The sequence below is a fragment of the Pseudorasbora parva genome, chromosome 8 (genome assembly GCF_024679245.1).
Source record: "Pseudorasbora parva isolate DD20220531a chromosome 8, ASM2467924v1, whole genome shotgun sequence".
Taxonomy (NCBI): domain Eukaryota; kingdom Metazoa; phylum Chordata; class Actinopteri; order Cypriniformes; family Gobionidae; genus Pseudorasbora; species Pseudorasbora parva.
In genome coordinates this window covers 18568247-18587655 of record NC_090179.1, presented here as the reverse complement: position 1 = coordinate 18587655, position 19409 = coordinate 18568247, and the positions used below count along the sequence as shown (strand labels likewise).

Here is a 19409-nt window from a genome sequence, read left to right as displayed (position 1 = left end):
CTGGCATCTTTGAAGCGTGTTGACAACATACTGAGCAGAACATTGTCAGTAGGGATGCACCGAAATCAAAATTCTTGACCGAAACAAAAAAAGAAGAAACCAAAGCCGAAAACCGAAAAATAAAATTCAGACTAGAATGTTTAACTTGACCTCACTCATGTGTTCATTAAATAATAATGTACAGGCCTACTGGCCTGCAGAAAGGTACAGCAATTGAATAAAGTAATCAAATGTAAAATAACTGCATATTTAACTGTTTAAATGAAAGATTAATCCTTATTAAACTTACAAAAACTATTTAATCAAGAGCATTGTTTAATGCCAAACTAAATATAAGGACATCCCTCAGGCAGCAGTAAAGGCTACTGCGCCTTTAAGACCTGAGGCAGGGATATGCTCGTCTTTCTCGACTGTGCACACTATACAGTTCACTTAAGGCATATTCAGACGATGTCTGCTAGGATACTCATCAAGATGGACATGTTGACATACTTCTTGTGTGAGTTTGTCCATTTAAGCGCAAGACTTGAAAGAGAACTCAATATTTGCGCGCTGTGAGACTCGCGCGCGCTCTCGGATGATGCACAGCGTCAGATCTTCTCTCAGAGCGCGCGAGTCTCACAGCGCACGCGAGTGATGACGGAGAAAACGACTGGTCATATGCGCACATACAGCAGCACTCGCATGCATTGAACAAAGTTTACAAAGAGGTGAAACAGCTCGGTAGGTGAAGCGAGTTTACCCGCCACAACTCAAAATCAGCCGCATTTGGCTGGTGGCGTGGCGGCGCTAATTTCCATCCCTGGCGCGCGCGCTCCGAGCAGATCTCAGACTGAGTACCCGGTTGTTTTTTAATACTTATGGGGATGAAAATAAATATATTCATAAATACTTTTTGGAGTCAAACTCTTTTGACAAAGCTTGAACAAAATACTTTCAAAATTTAAGACTTTATAAAGCCGTGATAAGACTTTTTAATACTTTATAAGGGTCTTAATTTTCCCAAAATTGATTTATCACCTTTTAAGACTTTTCAAGACCCCGCGGATACCCTGCATGTGCAAAGCTGCAAACTCCATCGAGTTCATGTGTTTGGAGTTGCTCGTATCTCCTCAGCTGACGCGTGAACTGCCGCAAATGAAACTTAAATGTTCAGCGTCGCATCCTGAAGCTCAACACACAGTTTTCTTCATTTAAAAACAGCGATAATAAATGATATTACCAGTGCTGATGCCCGCCCGCTCGCTCTCTCTCTCTCGCATTGCGGTCTTTGATCTCGACATGAGCTGAAAACGAAAGTTAAAGAACGACACGCATTCATTGTGTTTTAGCGTGATATGAGAGTTCCGCGTCTTTATTAAAATCAACATATTAACGATTTCTCTCATCCACCTGCAATGTTTGGGATGTTTACGCACCTGAACCGCGGATATAACCGCAATCCGCTCATACTCCGAGTCCTTACACAAAAAATGTCTTTCTCCAATATCTGTGTGTAGTTAAATGGACTAAGCGAAGCGTCGAGGCAGATGATTTTGCCTCGAGGATTTTTTTGATTCGATTAACTCGAGTTACTCGATGAATCGTTGCAGCCCTAATATCTACTACTACTACTTATACATTTCTAATATATTTATGGTAGGAAATGTACTAAATATCTTAATGGAACATGATTTTTATTTAATATCCTATTCATTTTTGGCATAAAAAAATGTATCACTTTGTCCAATACAATGTATTGTTGGCTATTGCTTCAAATATACCCGTGTGACTTATGACTGGTTTTGTGGTCCATGGTCACATATAGAGAATTGAAATCTATTTCACATCTTATGCACATTACAAAAACTTTTAATGTCACCGTTTGGAAAAAAAGCTGACACAAAGCCTGTCACATTATAAAATTTCAACATACAAATGACTAAACAAAATTCAGGAAACTTAACACCCCCCCCCTGCAAGAGTCAGCAGAATGTAAGCCAAATGAAATCATAACGTCATTCCAAGAATACTTAAAGAGCTAATCTGGCTGCATGAAGTCAGATTACATCCTCTTTTACATCCTCAAAAAACTTTAACATTTTTTACATTACACTTTTACATCCTCAAAGTGTAGCTTGTACAGCATTGTAAATATCTAACACCGAAAAAGCATTTTTGTTCATCAACAATTAATAATAGGCCTATAAAAAAGTCCCTCTAATTCTCACCTTGATCAAACAGCCTAGTGCAGTCAGGACACAGACCCTTGTCATGATTCCACTCTGTGTCCCAGCTCTTTCCTGGAGTCACACCACAACTCTTGCACCGGATGCACGTCATACACACCTAAAAAAAGCAAAAACAGTGTCACACAATCAGCATTTCCTGCATAAACTCGAACATCATTCTGAAACTCTAATAGGACGGTTTGACCAAAAATGTTTCATTATAACATACCGTCAAACCAAAAATCATTCAGACACCAAATATATATTTTTTTTACAAGTGGGTGCAGGACACTACAGTTCATGTATGCAAGTGAGGACAGCAAAATCAAGTCAACTGTGACATATTATACTCAAGAACTCCATGCAGTGACACTACCAGTAAAATTGATTCCCAAAATTATTCAGACACTTTGACCTGACTATGTTTTGCTGAAGTATTTTTTCTTTAATTGCTAGAGCCAATTTTACACCACAAACTGAACAAAATGAAGCATTGCTTGGTCATTGGTTGACCTAAACTGGTATTATCTAATTGTGTACTTAAATTGAACAGCTGACAGCTGTCATTGTCATATTTTATTACCATTCTCTAAACTATAGCAAATAAACTGTGAGAAAATGTTGAAGCCTGAATACATTTTGGTTTGACTATATATGCATCATTATAAATATTTTACATTAATAAGCTAAAAACGTATACATAAAAAATACATAGTGTACATGATGCATTTTGAAGTGCTGGCCACTGAGAACATTTGTTTAAAATTTCTCTGTCAGAAAAACAGGGTTTGGTACGGCATGAAGGTGAGTAAAAGATCAGAGAAATGAATGTTGTGGGTGAACTGAATTGCACAATACAAATTTCTACTTCAATGTCTTGTATTTGATGTTTCACCTGATACTAACTGAAGTGCTATGCTGCAAAATAAAAATTGCGCCTCAATTACATATTCTAAAGAAAAAGCAATGTCAAGAAAACGAAGACCACAAAATAAGCTTGAACTTCCTTGTAAGTCTGGCATGTGGAGGAAAGTCCCTCTGTGGACAACTTACCCAAGGCTTCTTACGTTTGTTGGGTTTGGGGTAGTTGGGACCCAGACAGGCAGGATGATAACAATTTTGACACCGTTCACACTCCAGCAGAGGCTGCAAAAAAATTGACCAGTGACAGCAGCGGTTAAATACCATCGGTTTCCCTCTTGTTATTACAAGACAGAAACGCATGTACACAATTGTTCCAAATGTTGATTTTGTCCCTGAAAATAAATAATTACTCTTATTCAGGAAAGCATTAATTGCCCAAAAGTAACATTAATAAATGTGTATGGTTATAAAAGTTATTTTTCAAATCAATGCTGTTCTTTTTAACTTTCGATTCAAAGAATCCTGAAATAGAAATCATAGTTTAAACAATGTTTTTCTATTGTTAATGGTTTAAAACAAGCAATTAGAATGTTTCTCGAGTGGCAAATCAGCAAATTAGAATGATCTGTGTGATCGTTTGACACTGAAACCAGGAGAGATAGCTGCACAATTAAAGGGTTACTTCAGCGATTTGGCATATGGCTTTGAATTAGTAGAAACCCTGGAGTATATTCGAATGATTGTGTTTCCCCCACTCATACCTCCCTTAGACGAGAGCTTTATATATTGTATTTTTTGAAAAAATCCTCCAATGACTCAAATATCGCCATTTTGCGTCATCCGAGTATTTTTTGGCCAGAGGCTAAAGATTACAGCCAGTAGAGGGAGCTATTTTCACATGTTTTCAACTGGCCCATAGGGGTGATCGCACTCACAGAATGTAACTCCGCACGGCCGCTCAGCTCGGGCATTCATGTGAACAGATCTGTGGAGCAAAGTGAGTGTTTCAACTTTTCAAATTAATTCCTATGAAAGTTAAAGGGGGGTGAAATGCTGTTTCATGAATACTGATCTTTTTACACTGTTAAAGACATGGAATCCCATACTAAACATAGACAAAGTTTCAAAAGTTAAGGTGGACGTTTGATGGGAGTATTTCTTTGTCAAAAATACTACTTCCGGTTAGTCATAAGTTTTTTGCGATCATGCGTCCACTTTGACGTTAATGGGGGCGGAATTTCCTTGTATGGGCCGTACGGACAATTCCACCGGAAGAGCGTGAGAGAGAGAGAGGGAGAGAGCGAAAGCAACAGGCTATGCCCATCAAAGCGCTGGCTCGTAGGCTGCTGCACAGGTGATGTGCACAATTAACAATGACATCAAAAAGTGCGTTTTTGGTTGCCAGACCAAGACAGTCCTGCACAGATTCCCCAAAAACCCCGCGTTAAGGCAACAGTGGATGGAATTTGCTTTTCCGGATCAGCAACTGAGTTGCGCGAATGTTTATATCTGTTCGCTGCATTTCGGTGCCGACTGTTTCATAAACAAGGCCCAGCTTGACGCCGGATTTTCCAATCGCCTAATGCTGAATGATGGAGCAGTCCCAACGATAAAGGTCCCAACGTTAGAACCGCAGGCGGTGAGTGAGACTGCTTCAAATGTCTATGCTCATCAAGTAGCCCAAACATGATCACGTATAGTTACTATATATATTACTATATAGAAATTGATCAATGGAGCATGCGATGTGTAGTGCGTGTACATTTGTTTAGCTGGCCACTATATGTGTAACTTTATGTTTGTGTATTGTAAAAGCACTCCAAACAACAATATACAAAGAGGGGGGAAATATGTTGAACTAAATAAGCGCGCTTCTTCATTCAAATGTGCTACTATTCCGTGTCTTTCTATGTAAACACTAACTTAGCCTGCCGTGCAAAACCAGTCCGCTTAATAACGTTACAATTGTCTACACAAACCACGCGTAAACACACGTGCACAACTGCACTTCTCACATGTACACCTTCAAAGACAAAAATACGACGATATAATTCAAGTATAAATATGTAAATAACACAAGCCGCTAAGCATATTATATAGTTAGTGTGTAACTTGTACCACATAGAGACGTCCTGCTCTAGTCGTTTTTGCTGCTGCTCCTGTTCAACTGCAGCCTCTGGGTCTGATTCCGGATCATAGATGTATGGCTGTATCTGATTAAAAGCCATATTTTTATTTTGAATAAAGTTTTTCCCGCTGTTAGGGATGACACAGCTTTACGACGCACTCAACACAACAGCGGCGCGCACACGTCATTATTTAGCTCCGCTCACACGACACGCCCCCACCCGCTCAGCTTTTTCCGGAAAGACTCGGAACAGCGCATCTTTCTTATATAATTATTTAAAAAATAAAGACTTTTCGGAGATATGCAGGATGCAATGCTACTCTATAGGTACTCAAGATTGACATGACACTGACTGAAACTGAGTGTTTCACCCCCCCTTTAAGCTTCCTAAGGCATGAACTGAAAATGTGCCAGACTGAATCATAGACCGTAAACAAATATGGCCGACTCGACATCATCCGTTTCCGCTTGCCAGAGTTGAAGCTTTCAGGCGGCCTGCTGACATCTTGGGACCGAGTCTGCGCAGTAGCGATTACAAGACCGGAGCTGCGCAGTAGAGAGCAGGAAGTAGAGCAGGAAGTACAGTCGTGATATCAAAAGCCCGCCCACACTCTCACAGATGCAGAGCAATTAATTATGTTGGTGTGAAATAAACAGTTATGGAAATGTAGAAATTAAAGCTAAAGCTCCTATCTGCTCCCAAAAATCCCGAAAAAAGTCAGTTAATGACAACTTCACTCAGAGAAGACGTCAATCTCAGAGAAGACGTCAATCTCAGCTGTCAATCATGACGTCACCCAATCATAATCCCTCACGTCCATTAGAAAACAGAGGGGCAACTATACTGAGACCGGTCACCAGGGGGCGATCGAGGCGCGAAAGCTTCACTTTCTGAGCGGAGCATGGAGGCTTGGACTGAACACGCGCTGTGAATGCATGCCGCGCTTGCCTCAGCTCTCGTGATGAATGTAATCTGACTCTTTGTGCCATGAAACTCGCTCAGCTCACTCACATTATTTATTGAATAGCCAAGTTCAGTTTTTAATTGCAGTGTCTGTTCTCTAACTTAACTGATTTTATGAAAATGAACGCGATGGGCAAGTGATCCAGTAATGTTGGCAAGTGCAAGTGCATTCTGGGAGTTGTTGTCTTTCATCCCCATGAGACAAAAATACATTTTCGGTCTTTTCTCAGTCTAGAAGGCACCAAATTCAAAAATGTCACATTTCTACTACATTAATGAGCCAGTTACAATACAAAGCTTAATGCTAAATCACAGAAGTAACCCTTTGATAATAATAATAATAATAGTAGTAAATAATATTTCACAATATTACTGTTTTGACTGCATTTTTGATCAAATGCAGCCTTTGTGAGCATCAAAAACCAACAAACAAACAAACAAAATTACCCAGCCCAATCACAGAAACTATGGGGCCCTACCTTTAAATTAGGGTTAAGGCCTGTTAACACCAAGGGTAAAGAGATAAAGAGATCGTTCTAAAAATATTATATTAGAATAGAAGAGTTCTCGCACACAACTATAACGGCACGGATAAGCAATATTGCTGGAATCACTTTCAGAATGATTTTTTTTCCAGCTGAAGAACAATAAAAACACTGACAGCCTATCAGAATCCATCCTACTTTAAAGAGCTTGAGCATTTTAAGGCGGCAGAAGGCAAAACTGCGGCATGCGCTTGGAACAAACACAACATTAATATCTTCTGTTGTCAAGAACATGTTTTGGAGCGTCACAGTCTACCTTGGATTCTTTATTCTTGCAGCCACAAACGCGGCAGAACTTGCAGCGACGACAGCACCAGTTCTCCTTGTTCTCCTCCAGTGGGCGCTCTGAAGGGTCCAAGCAGAAGCGATGGAAAGGCTCACAGCAGACTTGACAGTGCAGCATCTGCACAACACAAGGTTGTCATGACGACGACAACAACAAAACTCATAAGATTTTATTTTGGGTTTGCACAATTTTGCACAATTCTGGTGACTGTTTTTTTCAAGAAGTTTTTTATGTATCATCAGTGTGAAGTATTTAGCAATGTGGCAAGATTCTTAAGATGTTGCTGAAGTTAAGAGAAGTCAGGACGTACCTCATGTTGGCCTTTACTGGCGCACAGCAGGCAGACGTACTGGGGAACAAGGGGTACAGAGGTGAGGATGCTCAGACCTCCAGTCACCCACGCGCTCTGAACGCTACAGTCCTCCTGTGGAAAGGAACAGAGAGAAGTGAGGAACATTTTGGCACCATATACAGGCCCTTCTCAAAAAATTAGCATATTGTGATAAAAGTTCATTATTTTCCATAATGTACTGATCAAAATTAAACTTTCATATATTTTAGATTCATTGCACACCAACACTGGAGAAGAAACATCCAGAGCCACCGTGCACAGGCGTGTGCAGAAAATGGGCTACAGGTGCCGCATTCCCCAGGTCAAGCCCCTTTTGGGCTACAGAGAAGCAGCACTGGACTGTTGCTCGGTGGTCCAAAGTATTTTTTTTTCGGATGAAAGCTAATTTTGCATGTCATTCGGAAATCAAGGTGCCAGAGTCTGGAGGACGACTGGGGAGAAGGAAATGCCAAAATGCCTGAAGTCCAGTGTCAAGTACCCACAGTCAGTGATGGTCTGGGGTGCCATGTCAGCTGCTGGTGTTGGTCCACTGTGTTTTATCAAGGGCAGGGTCAATGCAGCTAGCTATCAGGAGATTTTGGAGCACTTCATGCTTCCATCTGCTGAAAAGCTTTATGGAGATGAAGATTTTGTTTTTCAGCACGACCTGGCACCTGCTCACAGTGCCAAAACCACTGGTAAATGGTTTACTGACCATGGTATTACCGTGCTCAATTGGCCTGCCAACTCTCCTGACCTGAACCCCATAGAGAATCTGTGGGATATTGTGAAGAGAAAGTTGAGAGACGCAAGACCCAACACTCTGGATGAGCTTAAGGCCGCTATTGAAGCATCCTGGGCCTCCATAACACCTCAGCAGTGCCACAGGCTGATCGCCTCCATGCCACGCCGCATTGAAGCAGTCATTTCTGCAAAAGGATTCCCAACCAAGTATTGAGTGCATAACTGAACATAACTATTTGAATGTTGACTTTTTTTGTATTAAATACACTTTTCTTTCATTGGTCGGATGAAATATTTAAAATTTTTGAGATATGAATTTTTGGTTTTCCTGAGCTGTTTGCCAAAATCATCAGTATTAAAACAATAAAAGACCTGACATATTTCTGTTGGTGTGCAATGAATCTAAAATATATGAAAGTTACATTTTTATCATTACATTATGGAAAATAATGAACTTTATCACAATATGCTAATTTTTGAGAAGGACCTGTAGTTCTGCTGCGCGCTTTGATCATGCCGTGATTATTCCATTACAGTGCTGCCATCATGTGGCAAACCACAGCAGTGCTGACATATGAACATCTGTGTAGGCCACGAATAAAACAGAACTTGATTCCTATTCTCTGTTTTGTGAAGGAACTCAAAAAAATGCGTCAAGTGGTTGCACACAACCATATTGAGCAATTTTTACAAATAAACATTTTGTTATATGAACAAAAGAAATGTAAAGCTGACAAAAGCTGTTCAAGTAAAGCTGACAAAATTTCGGAGTAAATACAAACCATTAGAATTTGTCACTTACATAACATTTATATGTGCAGTTTACTTAATGTTGTTAAATTCATAAAAGTTTATTACATAAGGTGAACACATTTATCAATTTAATTTACCTTTAAAACTTTTAAATAACAACAAAGCATATTTTTAGAAATGAAACGCAAAAATAACTTATTGGAAAAACTCAAATTTAATTGAGAGCAGGAATTCCATCTAATTAATTTGTGTATAAGTGCCCACAGCCTACACAGGCACCACTCTTCTGTATAATGGTAACCACAAAATTACAGAAACTCCTCAATGTCCAACATAACTAAACAAACACTAACATAAACTAACATCTTTCTCAATGCAAATGAACTAAGTAAACTTCAGTTTTAAATATATTCGGTTGATTGAACACAATTCAATTAAGTTGAGACAAAATTAGATATGTTTAAGTAAAGTGGACATCATTTAAATGTGTTATATCTATGAAGGATCGGAATCCTTTTTTTTCAGTGTCTCTACCTTAAAATCGACACAGATTTTATGAGTGGGCTCTGCAGGCTCCTGTTCTCTCTCTGCGAAACCATTGGCGAGGGCTGCGAGGACGCTGGGTGGCGTCTGCTCCTGAGGGCTCTGCAAACAAAGGAACAATGGAAGTTGCATTCGATGCTTCAATGCCGTTTCGGCTAAACAAGGACATGGCTTTTTTTTTTTGAGAGGGTCAACATGAATACCTTCTCAGTTTTCCGTTTGATGGGTGGAACCCTGTGGAAGCCAGGTCGGCGATGGCGCACTCCCTCGTCAAAAGCATCGCCAATGAAGTCGTCAAATGACACAAAATCTGTGGTGCAATTAGTAAAAACAGTACTATAGGACCTCGAGAGCAATAATGCAAGTAAATCATTGTAAAAGAAACAAGATTCTGGTTTCAATTCCACATTTCAAATAAACTGAACCCATTATGAATAAGAGGTTGCAGATTCTGGTCTACAAGCCGAGGGCTAACCCGAGTTGCGAAGACCAGGAGTTCTCCTGCGGCCTGGGGAGGTGGAGTTTGAAGCCCCTATCCAGTCAAAGTCGGAGTCATAATCCAACAGGTCGCAGTAGGAACGTGGTTTTACGTGTCGTCGCGGCTGTTTCCGCACAGACGGACTGTCACTTAGAGAGGCTGGAAACATCCGCGCTATTCCGTCACCGACCTCACCTTCCTCATTACTCGAGTAACCCCCAGAAATAATCGAGGAGCGCCGCTTCTTCCCGTGCCCTGAAAATAACGACACATTTATACCTGATGGTCCAGAGAATAAACATGTCACATAATCTTGGATGCTGGCTTTCACTCTTAAATACGTTCTTACCTTTTTGAAGCTTGCCACTTAGCCTCAAGGCCTTCCTTTCTTCAACCTGATCACATCTCTTGTATCTTTAAAAAAATAAAAATAATAATAATACTATGAAAGAGAAATTTAATTTGGAAAGGACTGCGTTGATTCCAAGTTCGAAAAATATGACGACCTTGAATCAGACAAAAGCAAGAAAAATGTTGCAGAAAATGTCATTAAAACAGGGGCAGACGTAAAGAAAAGAGAAAATTTTATTTTATTGTCATAAACAGGAAACATAACTAAAACACAATTTTGATGATGCCATTTCTAGATGGTTTCCTGTATATTAAGTGATGAAAAGGGACACTTTTTGTGCAATAATTATAATGGTTTGATAAGAAACACTGATTAGTAATATATAGGGATGGGTACCGAAAACCGGTACTAAACGGGCCCCGGGGCTAAATTTTGAAAGACCGTTGTATCGATAAGCTCTGACGTTATCGGTTCTGCTGTCGGTACTTTTGAAAATACACGTGACGAGAGAGAGAGAGAGAGAGAGAGCGAGAGCGAGCGAGAGAGAGACACAAACGACAGCCGAGGACAGAACTAAACATTCAAACATAGCCTGGTTACACTTTAGATCTGTGATAGTCTGATTTTATTTTAGATTTTGGCTTCCAAAGATTATAATAATAATATTTATGTCTAGCGCAACTTAATCCCTTTGCAGCACTGCCATTTCTCCCTTAAACTCAAACGTAATGACAGAATCAGCACGATCAGTGATTGTTGTAAAATTCAGTCTAGCTACTGTTGGTTGTGGGATGCGTTTAATAATAAAAAGAGCGATTAAAACCACAAAAATGTCCGCAAGAGATTGTTCCCAAGTCAGCGCGCGCGCTCTGAAACAGCCGCAACGAGACGAGCAAATTACACTTTCGGTTTCACACTCGCGTCTAAACGATCAAATGTACTCAAACATCTATGTCAAAATGACCGGCTTGGAGAGTCTCTTAAACACAACACAGTTTGTGTCTAAAATGGACGTAGTTATTATGGATATAGTCAGGAGAAAATGTAGTGCATCTGCCTATTATCAGTCGCCTATAGATCTGCACATCTGTCTTAAAGAGGCAGCGGTGTAAATAAACATGCTGACGGATTACTGCGAATTAAACAACCAAATGCAAAGAGAAAATCACTCACAGCTCTTGAATGAATAAATTCAGCTTTAATAAGCATTAATTTAGGCTATTTATGATAAACCATGCAGTGTTATTTTACATTTGATTACTAGAATATATATATATATATATATATATATATATATATATATATATAAATCTCAAAAAGTACCGATAAGAATACCGTTAAAGTACCGGACCGATAAGCAGTATCGATAAGAGTAGTAATACCGTTAAAACCTTAACGATACCCATCCCTAGTAATATAGAATGTTAACCATAATTGCTTTTTGCTAATTTGGCATTTCCTATGAAAACATTTTACCTGTATGCACCATGGTTGTTGACAATGTTATTTTTTTAAACAAAACTAAAACTAAAGTGTTTTTGTTAATTGAGATTAAGCTGCAATCACAAAACACACGCTTAATAAAAAGTACACACACACACACACACACACACACACACACACACACACACACACACACACAGACACACAGACAATATTCATTGAAAAACGTAAACTTTGCCGAAGCAGCCTAAATGAAAATGATAAATGTTGACAATTGACTGAAATTAAACTGTTTATGTACTAAAACCAATAAAACTGGAATGAAAATAGGTTAAAGCTACAAAAAAACAACCACAAAAGCACATAACCAAATTGATAATGCAATTCATATAAAAATTAACAGAAAAAGCTAATTCAGTATTTAAATAATACTACTAAAATTAAACTGGTTGTTGTGAAAAGTAACTAATATTTATTTTAAAAATATATAGTTTTATAAGGTAAAATATTTTGTACAAAATTTCTCAAAAGAGTAATCTTCAAAAACTTCAAAAGAGTCTCAAATACCACATTATGTTATACTGACAGCTAGTGTTTGAAACGGGTACTGCAGAACAAAGTCAAAATACTGGAAAGAGATGTTTCAGATTTCAGTTCAGAGTCCAGTTGTCAGATTGAGGACACACAACAGGAACAAGTGCAGTTGAAAATGAAAGTGACGAGCCTTACACTCAGGGCCGTTTCTAGCCTTTCTGGCACCCTAGGCAAGATTCATATGTTGTATTTTGATTTCTATGATCTACAAATGTGTATTTTAAGATGTTCTGAAGGCCAAAAAATTAGATAACAATAGCTTGAAAACCATGTCACTCGGTGCCGCTGCGGATTGAAGAACACACTGACACAAAGACTAAAAGACGGGACGAAGCCGTAGCCGAAGCCTCGCGCCAGTTTCATATGTTTTAAAGGTAAATCACATATTTTTTAGGGGGGGCTGAGGCATAAGTTCATAAAAAAGGGCCTAATGACTCCTATGGTTATGACAGTATTAGCCTACTTGATCAATTTAAACAGCTATCTCTGATGTAATGTTTTTTTTATTCAAATTAACTATCATAATGTTCTGCACCTGAAATGAGCATGGCGTGTGGTCCGTCCAGAACTAATATTCAGTGTAATGTTTTGCTCAACGTTATGATACAGCAACCAGCTTAGTAGAGAACAAGTAACCAATAAGTAGGCTAACATACCTGTATATTTCGCTTTTTTTATATTTCCTCTTATTTCTTTTTACGATACTGAGCCCCTGATGGCTTTGACCTTTTCATGATGATGAAACTAAAGCACGCTGTAACGAGTAGAAATATAGTGTGGCCCCTTTAAGAGCTGCGCGCGCTCCCTGCAAACGAAGTCTGCATTTTGTGTATGTGCGCACTGAGGCTTGAGCTCCCATGTGTGGGGATTATTTTCTGTTTTCTGTTGCTAACAGTCAGTTATTTTGTTTTATTAAGTAATGCTGTGGACGGAAAGGGAGTTTGTGATGAGAGTTCAGCGGGGAATAAAGTGCGATCTGTTTGATGTTAATCGCCTCCGTGTTTACATCCACTCCAGTTACATTAAGTGAGCTATCCGCATTTTTCACTCGGACACAAGCGTTACAACGCCACGGATGACGACGTTCCCTGCCGCCCTCTACATGATCTCATTTCATTACAGCAGCCACTATCACCATGGCGACTTCACTCCAATAATCATAATGCCGTGAAATAGCAAAAGTACGAAATATTAATAATAAAATATATATGAAATAACTAAAAAATCTTGTTGGGGTGGGAGCTCACTGGCGCCCACCAACTGTTGGCACCCTAGGCGACCGCCTAGTTTGCCTATGCCTAGAAATGTCACTCTTTGATGATCAGCTAATGTGTCTGCGTTTTAATATGCCTCTGGTCACAGAGATTTAGATGGATGCCAAGGCTCTGACCCGGTTCGTCCGCTGCCTTCCATGGCTACAATAAACTGTTACCCGCCGACTGGCAACACAGGTTGTTCAAATACTACTGAGCAAATTGGCAGTGGGCGGGATCACATGGACCAAAACAAAAACAGACCATCTATAACTAGCAGAAGCATTCAAGTATGTGAGCATTTTTCCTAAATATCTGCAAACATATTATGGTATTTTTATGCTTCAGTCCAGTCAAAATGGGAGAAAAAAAACTGGGTTCTCTTGTGACACAGTGCCTGAAAGGCCTAACTATGAACTAAGTGTCTGGAAAAAATAACAAAATTAGCATACTTACACACAGCACTGGCGTTTTGTGTTGGGGCCACCAAACTTGGGTTTGTCTAAGCAGTTGATGCACCTGCCACAGTCCTCCTCGTGCAGGCAACCTTTACACTCCCCACACCGCCTGGACCGGTTCCCAAAAAAATGACCTCTACCACGACGAAACTTTGGTGTCCTGTGTTCTTGTAATGCAGGGCTTTCAGGGTCAGAGTGGGACTCGACTCCTGCAATAGTGACAGAAAATGTCAAAACACAGCCATGATACATAATTTACAAACGGTATTAGATACTATCAACAAATTAGGGCTAGTGACCTCTGCCATGCTGTCTACCCTTTTAAGGCAAAAATAAGGCAATGCTGTCTAGTAGCTCACTAGATTTTGAAACGTACCAGAAAATAAAAACCGCACAAGATGAGCTATGAATATACAAACAGCAGATTAACAAGAAACTGAGATTTTGTTTTAACCAATATTTCGATTTAATAGGTGATTATTTTTTAAGCTTTTTATCTTCTGTATTATTAAACAAAGCCAAACAATATATCACCGTATGGTAGAGGTGGGAATCTTTAGGCACCTCAATATCTGATCCGATTCCGATTCTGGGAGTCACGATCTGATTTAAAAACTATTCATTATTTTTTTTTTATGTTAATTATTTTATTAATAAATAGGGGTGGATCGAGTTCATGAGAACGAGACAAGACGAGACTTTTACACTGTATTTTTAAGAAATCCTCAATGATGAAATGCATGACTAGAACAACTGTTTGCAGGTGCATTTGAAATGTTTTAACTCATCATCTTATAATGAATGTCATTTCAGTCACTTCTTTCTGAGAATGAATTATCATATGCAGTAAAATACAACAATACTCAAGCACTGTAAAGGCTTTGCACAAACTCAACTGACTGGCTTCTTTCCTGGTATGATTGTCTCATCAGACCTTAGAACTGCACATGAGCTTCTTTTGACCTCCTAACTGAACTCCTTTCCACAAACATAATCAGATTTTCAGTGCAAACAATAACCACCTAAGTGCAAATAGAGACCAAATTTCATCCTCAGGAGTGATACAGACCTAAGAGATGGTTAACTACACAGATAACTACATGGTTAACTACAGCGGTAACTTACTGAAGTCGCGTCTGAATGGAAGCTCTCTATTATTTTTCACTTTTAATTTCGCAATTGTGCGTACTCTGTCAATAATAATACTCTGTGGTGGTGCTGAGCACATTTTAAAATAAAAGATATTCCCCCACCACGGTCCAGTCCACTAACGTGTAACACACACTCATAACCCACGCTTTAATGAGTGCATTTACATGCATGTTCTTAAGATGATTACGCCTTATAAGCCGACAATGAACATGGTCATGTAAACGCGGTAACCAGTTTTCTTTTATCGGAGTAAGGTCATAAACGGCGTAAGCATAAACCGGTCGGAACGGGTACTTTTTTGCCTCTTATCCCCGATTTCGCGCTGCATGTAAACGTATTAACCTGCTTTCTGTCAGCTTATTGAAGTGCGCATGTGTGATATGTGACAAAAACGCAAACTCAGAGCAGATTTAAAAGCATCCAGACAGAGTGAGCTAGCATTTTGCGTGAAATAAGGACATATCACAAACGCAGACTCTTTTAAGACCCAGAAAATTGTAAAGATGTGTTCTTATCTCATGCGGCAGAAGTAGAAGAGGTTCAGTCAAAACGGTGCATCTGTAACTTGCATGAGGGATAATATGAGCCGTAAATCTCCCGCTGACACAGTGCACACTTAAAATACTCCCGAGTCAGATACGAACATTATGTTTGATGTCACTACAAGGAAATAACCTGGTTTATTAATAAAGTAATGTAAAGCCGGGTTACTTGCATTGTCAGTTTACTGGTTTGCATGTAAACGGGGAAAACTGGTTATTTCAATAAGCTGATTTTTGTGAGTTTTCAGCTTACTGCTGTGCATGTGAACACACTCCTTGTCTTGTCACGTGATCAGTGGCAGTGCTGCGCACTAGGTAAACTCGAACAGCTCGTTTTGGATGAGCTGATGGAATTCACGCAACTGTTATCCACCTAAAATAGGCTAAATTGTTTTTACTTCTTTTAAAAGCAAAACTAGAGTGGATGCGTAAAGTAAACGCAGCGTTTGCATATTTGATCCTAACTTCACCCTCACACTCCGTCATGACAGCTTTTCACCTCCATGAAAAATCTCATCACAGTTTAGTCTCGCGTGATCTTGTCACACCCCTATTGATAAAATATAAAATCTTTTATTTTTTTCATTACAATATGTAATTATTAGTACTTTTTAAAATAACTACACAAAAAAAATTACAACAATTGCATGGTAAGAATTTTAAATATATAAACTAATAAAAAATAAAATTAAAAAAAAGCTACTAGTAAATAATAAAGAGAAACATTACATTTACAAGCAATAAACAAGTGCTCTCAGTATTTTAGAGTAGCCTGGCTATCTGAACGTTTCCCAACATTTGTTTCCATCATAGCATATCTAGTAAGCTAAATTCACAGTTGTTCACACTAATGCACATCTCTTTTGAATTTAAATGTGTGTTTTGTCCTGTCTATTTAATCCATTAAGTCTTGACTAGGGCTGTCAAAATGAACGCATTAAAGTGTTAGTTAATCCAAAATTTAATTAATGTCTTTAACGACTCACCCTAATGTTGTTCCACACCTGTAAGACCTGCGTTCATCTTCGGAACACAGTTTAAGATATTTTATATTTAGTCCGAGAGCGTATGGACGTGTATGCACACTGTACTGTTCATGTCCAGAAAGGGAATAAAAACATAATTTTTGGACCAAAATGTATTTTTGATGCTTCAAGAGATTCTAACTAACTAACTAACTAACCAATGTCACATATACTCTGATGATGTTTGTATTCCCTTTATGGACATGGACAGTATAGTGTCCATACACTTCCATACGCTCTCAGACTTAATTTTAAAATATCTTAAACTGTGTTTCAAAGATGAACGGAGGTCTTACTGATGTGGAACGTCATTAGAGTGAGGCATTGATGACATAAATTTCATTTCAACTAACCCTTTAATAAAGTGTTAAAAGCAAATTCATTTTAGCCGCACTAATTTTACTAATTTATAAAATGTTAAATTAACGCGCGATTACTGCTGCATGCATTTTCTGTTTGACCCGTGGCCTATGCACTGTTCTGAACTAAACTGCCCGTCTAAAAACTCCCTGGAAAATCTGAATTTTTAAAGCTACACTGTGTGATATTTTCCCCCATCTAGCGGTGTAAAGATATATGACAAGCCAGTGAATATTAGTTTCTGTTCCTCTCAATTCTGATTTCGTTTTTAACTCTTACGGTGGCCGATTTAGTCCAAGATTAACATGGCTTCCAGTTCGACCTCGTTCATGACCGCCATTGTGTGTTAAAACGCGAAAAGCGAAGCTTGAATTTACGGGTATGTCCCTCTTTGGCTAATGTACTTTCAAGATGGAGGAGCAACATGGCGACCAGCATTCGAACCCCTCACCCGTATGTATTTTCAATGGCATATTATAAACTTACGAGAATACTTTATTACTTGAAAACAGTAAATATACATTAATGAGCACATCTATTTTTGAAAGAACAAAGTGTTTTTAGCTAAGAATAAACAAAAAAAGTTACACAGTGTAGCTTTAAGCTTAGACTTAAGAGACATAAAGTATGTCTCTGATAAACTTAAGTACTTTGATAAACATCTGTGACCTTTGATACATGTCTAGTCTTCAAGCTGTATAATTGATTATTACTAATACTAATAATAAACTTACATTTGCATAAAGCATGCATTTTTGTCCATATCCATGTTGATTAGAGTATTAAAAAACTTAATTTAAAATTAATTTAAGAGACATTTACAACTGATAAAAATGTGTGATTAAATTGTGATTAATCGTGAGCTACCTCTTGACAACCGTTTGATTAATCGCAATTAAATATTTTAATCGATTGACAGCCCTAGTCTTGAAATAACTGTCTGTGTTTACATTCATTTCGCATCATAAAAGCATTTAGAGAATCAAGTACGTTTAACCACGTACACCGGGGCTCATGTATAAGCCCACTGCAGTCCAAACGACATAAACGATGCCTTCGTAGAGCCTTTGTAAGGAAAATACTGTCAAACGAGCCACTAACATCAAGCAAAATTTGTTTCCACACTCGCATAGCATATCCTCTGCAATAAAGCCCGCGAAGGCCACTGTAATTCGCTTACACCTTTCCAAAATTTATCAAAGGTTATTTTATGGAAGGTTTGAGTGGTGTGAGGAATTGGAAGCCATCAGACTACGGGTGTTTCTACATGCAGCGCCATCGCGCACCTGCTGTTAAAACTAAGAATCATTAGAGAGAATCCTTCTTCCATCTCTATTGTATAGTATGACCAACAAAATACCAGATAGATTAACCTCTATTTCTGAAAATGACATACCCAAATAAACCAATCAGCAGTTCTTAAACCCTATGTATGGACTAAATTCATAAATCTGGTCTTATTTTAAACTAGACAATTGAAATATTGTTACACAAGAGTCATAACTCAAAACAGTATAGGAACAGAGTAAAACAAGGGAAAAATGCATGTAAGTGACTCACGTTTTTTTTTTTTTCTTAGGGAAAAAATTATGCGATTTTAATGTTAAGGGCCTGAAAATAACTTAAATATAAAGCTGAATGTCTGGTCATGTTGTGTTTCAAATTTGAGGATGATTCTCTCAAAAGTGTAGCTTCTGTAAGCTTTTATATAAAAACAAAAAGCCTAGGCGTCCTTTCAAAAAGGCCAATTATATTAGAACATTTGTAATTGTAAAGGGTATTTTTTTATTCAAATAAATCTGCAATAAACTGCTAATTATAATGCATTTACTGTCCCTGAAAAACTAAAGCAACTATTTATAGAATTTACAATTGTAAAAGCACATTTAGTTGATAAAAACAGTCTGTCATTGAGTATGTGCGTAAGACAGTATGTGTGCTAAAACTGGCACACCGCTGGATACTATTGGATGCTATGGTGACTGTAAGCACGAGGTGTATTCATTCAATGCTTTCGATATATCTTACAAACACTGCGCAAAATAATGCCTTTTGATTCGTTACTACGTCCATCAATCAAATCTATGCTGGCTAGGCATTAGCTAGACATTGACTGGCTTCATCCAACGAAAACCCTGGGCGTGTTTGACTGCCAGCTTTAGCAGCCTGTAACATGCTCTCTTCATATCATGTGTCATCTCACCATATCATGTGGTTAACTGATTAAACCTAAGCTGTTCTGTTGCATAGCGTGCCATGTTGTTGCTTCCTCAGAGCTGACTGCTTTACTCTAATGGGGTCTGTGACCAGTGTAATCGCAGCCTCTGCGGTTTAAAAAAGATTGTGTTTTATCATATCGCAAATGCGATTAATCGCTCAGCCCT

General features: G+C 38.6%; 2 protein-coding genes across 2 annotated transcripts in view; one reads left to right on the top strand and one right to left on the bottom strand.

Moving 5' to 3' along the window:
• Positions 1 to 19409, top strand: part of hspb6 (heat shock protein, alpha-crystallin-related, b6) — a 177471-nt gene that overhangs the window by 126805 nt on the left and 31257 nt on the right. The window lies entirely within an intron of this gene.
• kmt2bb (lysine (K)-specific methyltransferase 2Bb) overlaps positions 1 to 19409 on the bottom strand; it is a 65773-nt gene that overhangs the window by 31618 nt on the left and 14746 nt on the right. The window contains exons 7-15 of the mRNA XM_067450261.1: positions 13945 to 14155; positions 10196 to 10260; positions 9844 to 10101; positions 9572 to 9678; positions 9360 to 9470; positions 7308 to 7421; positions 6968 to 7114; positions 3264 to 3356; positions 2211 to 2328 (exon numbers count right to left, since the gene is read on the bottom strand). Of these exons, the coding sequence (XP_067306362.1) occupies positions 2211 to 2328; positions 3264 to 3356; positions 6968 to 7114; positions 7308 to 7421; positions 9360 to 9470; positions 9572 to 9678; positions 9844 to 10101; positions 10196 to 10260; positions 13945 to 14155 (1224 nt within the window). The remainder of the gene's footprint in view (positions 1 to 2210; positions 2329 to 3263; positions 3357 to 6967; positions 7115 to 7307; positions 7422 to 9359; positions 9471 to 9571; positions 9679 to 9843; positions 10102 to 10195; positions 10261 to 13944; positions 14156 to 19409) is intronic.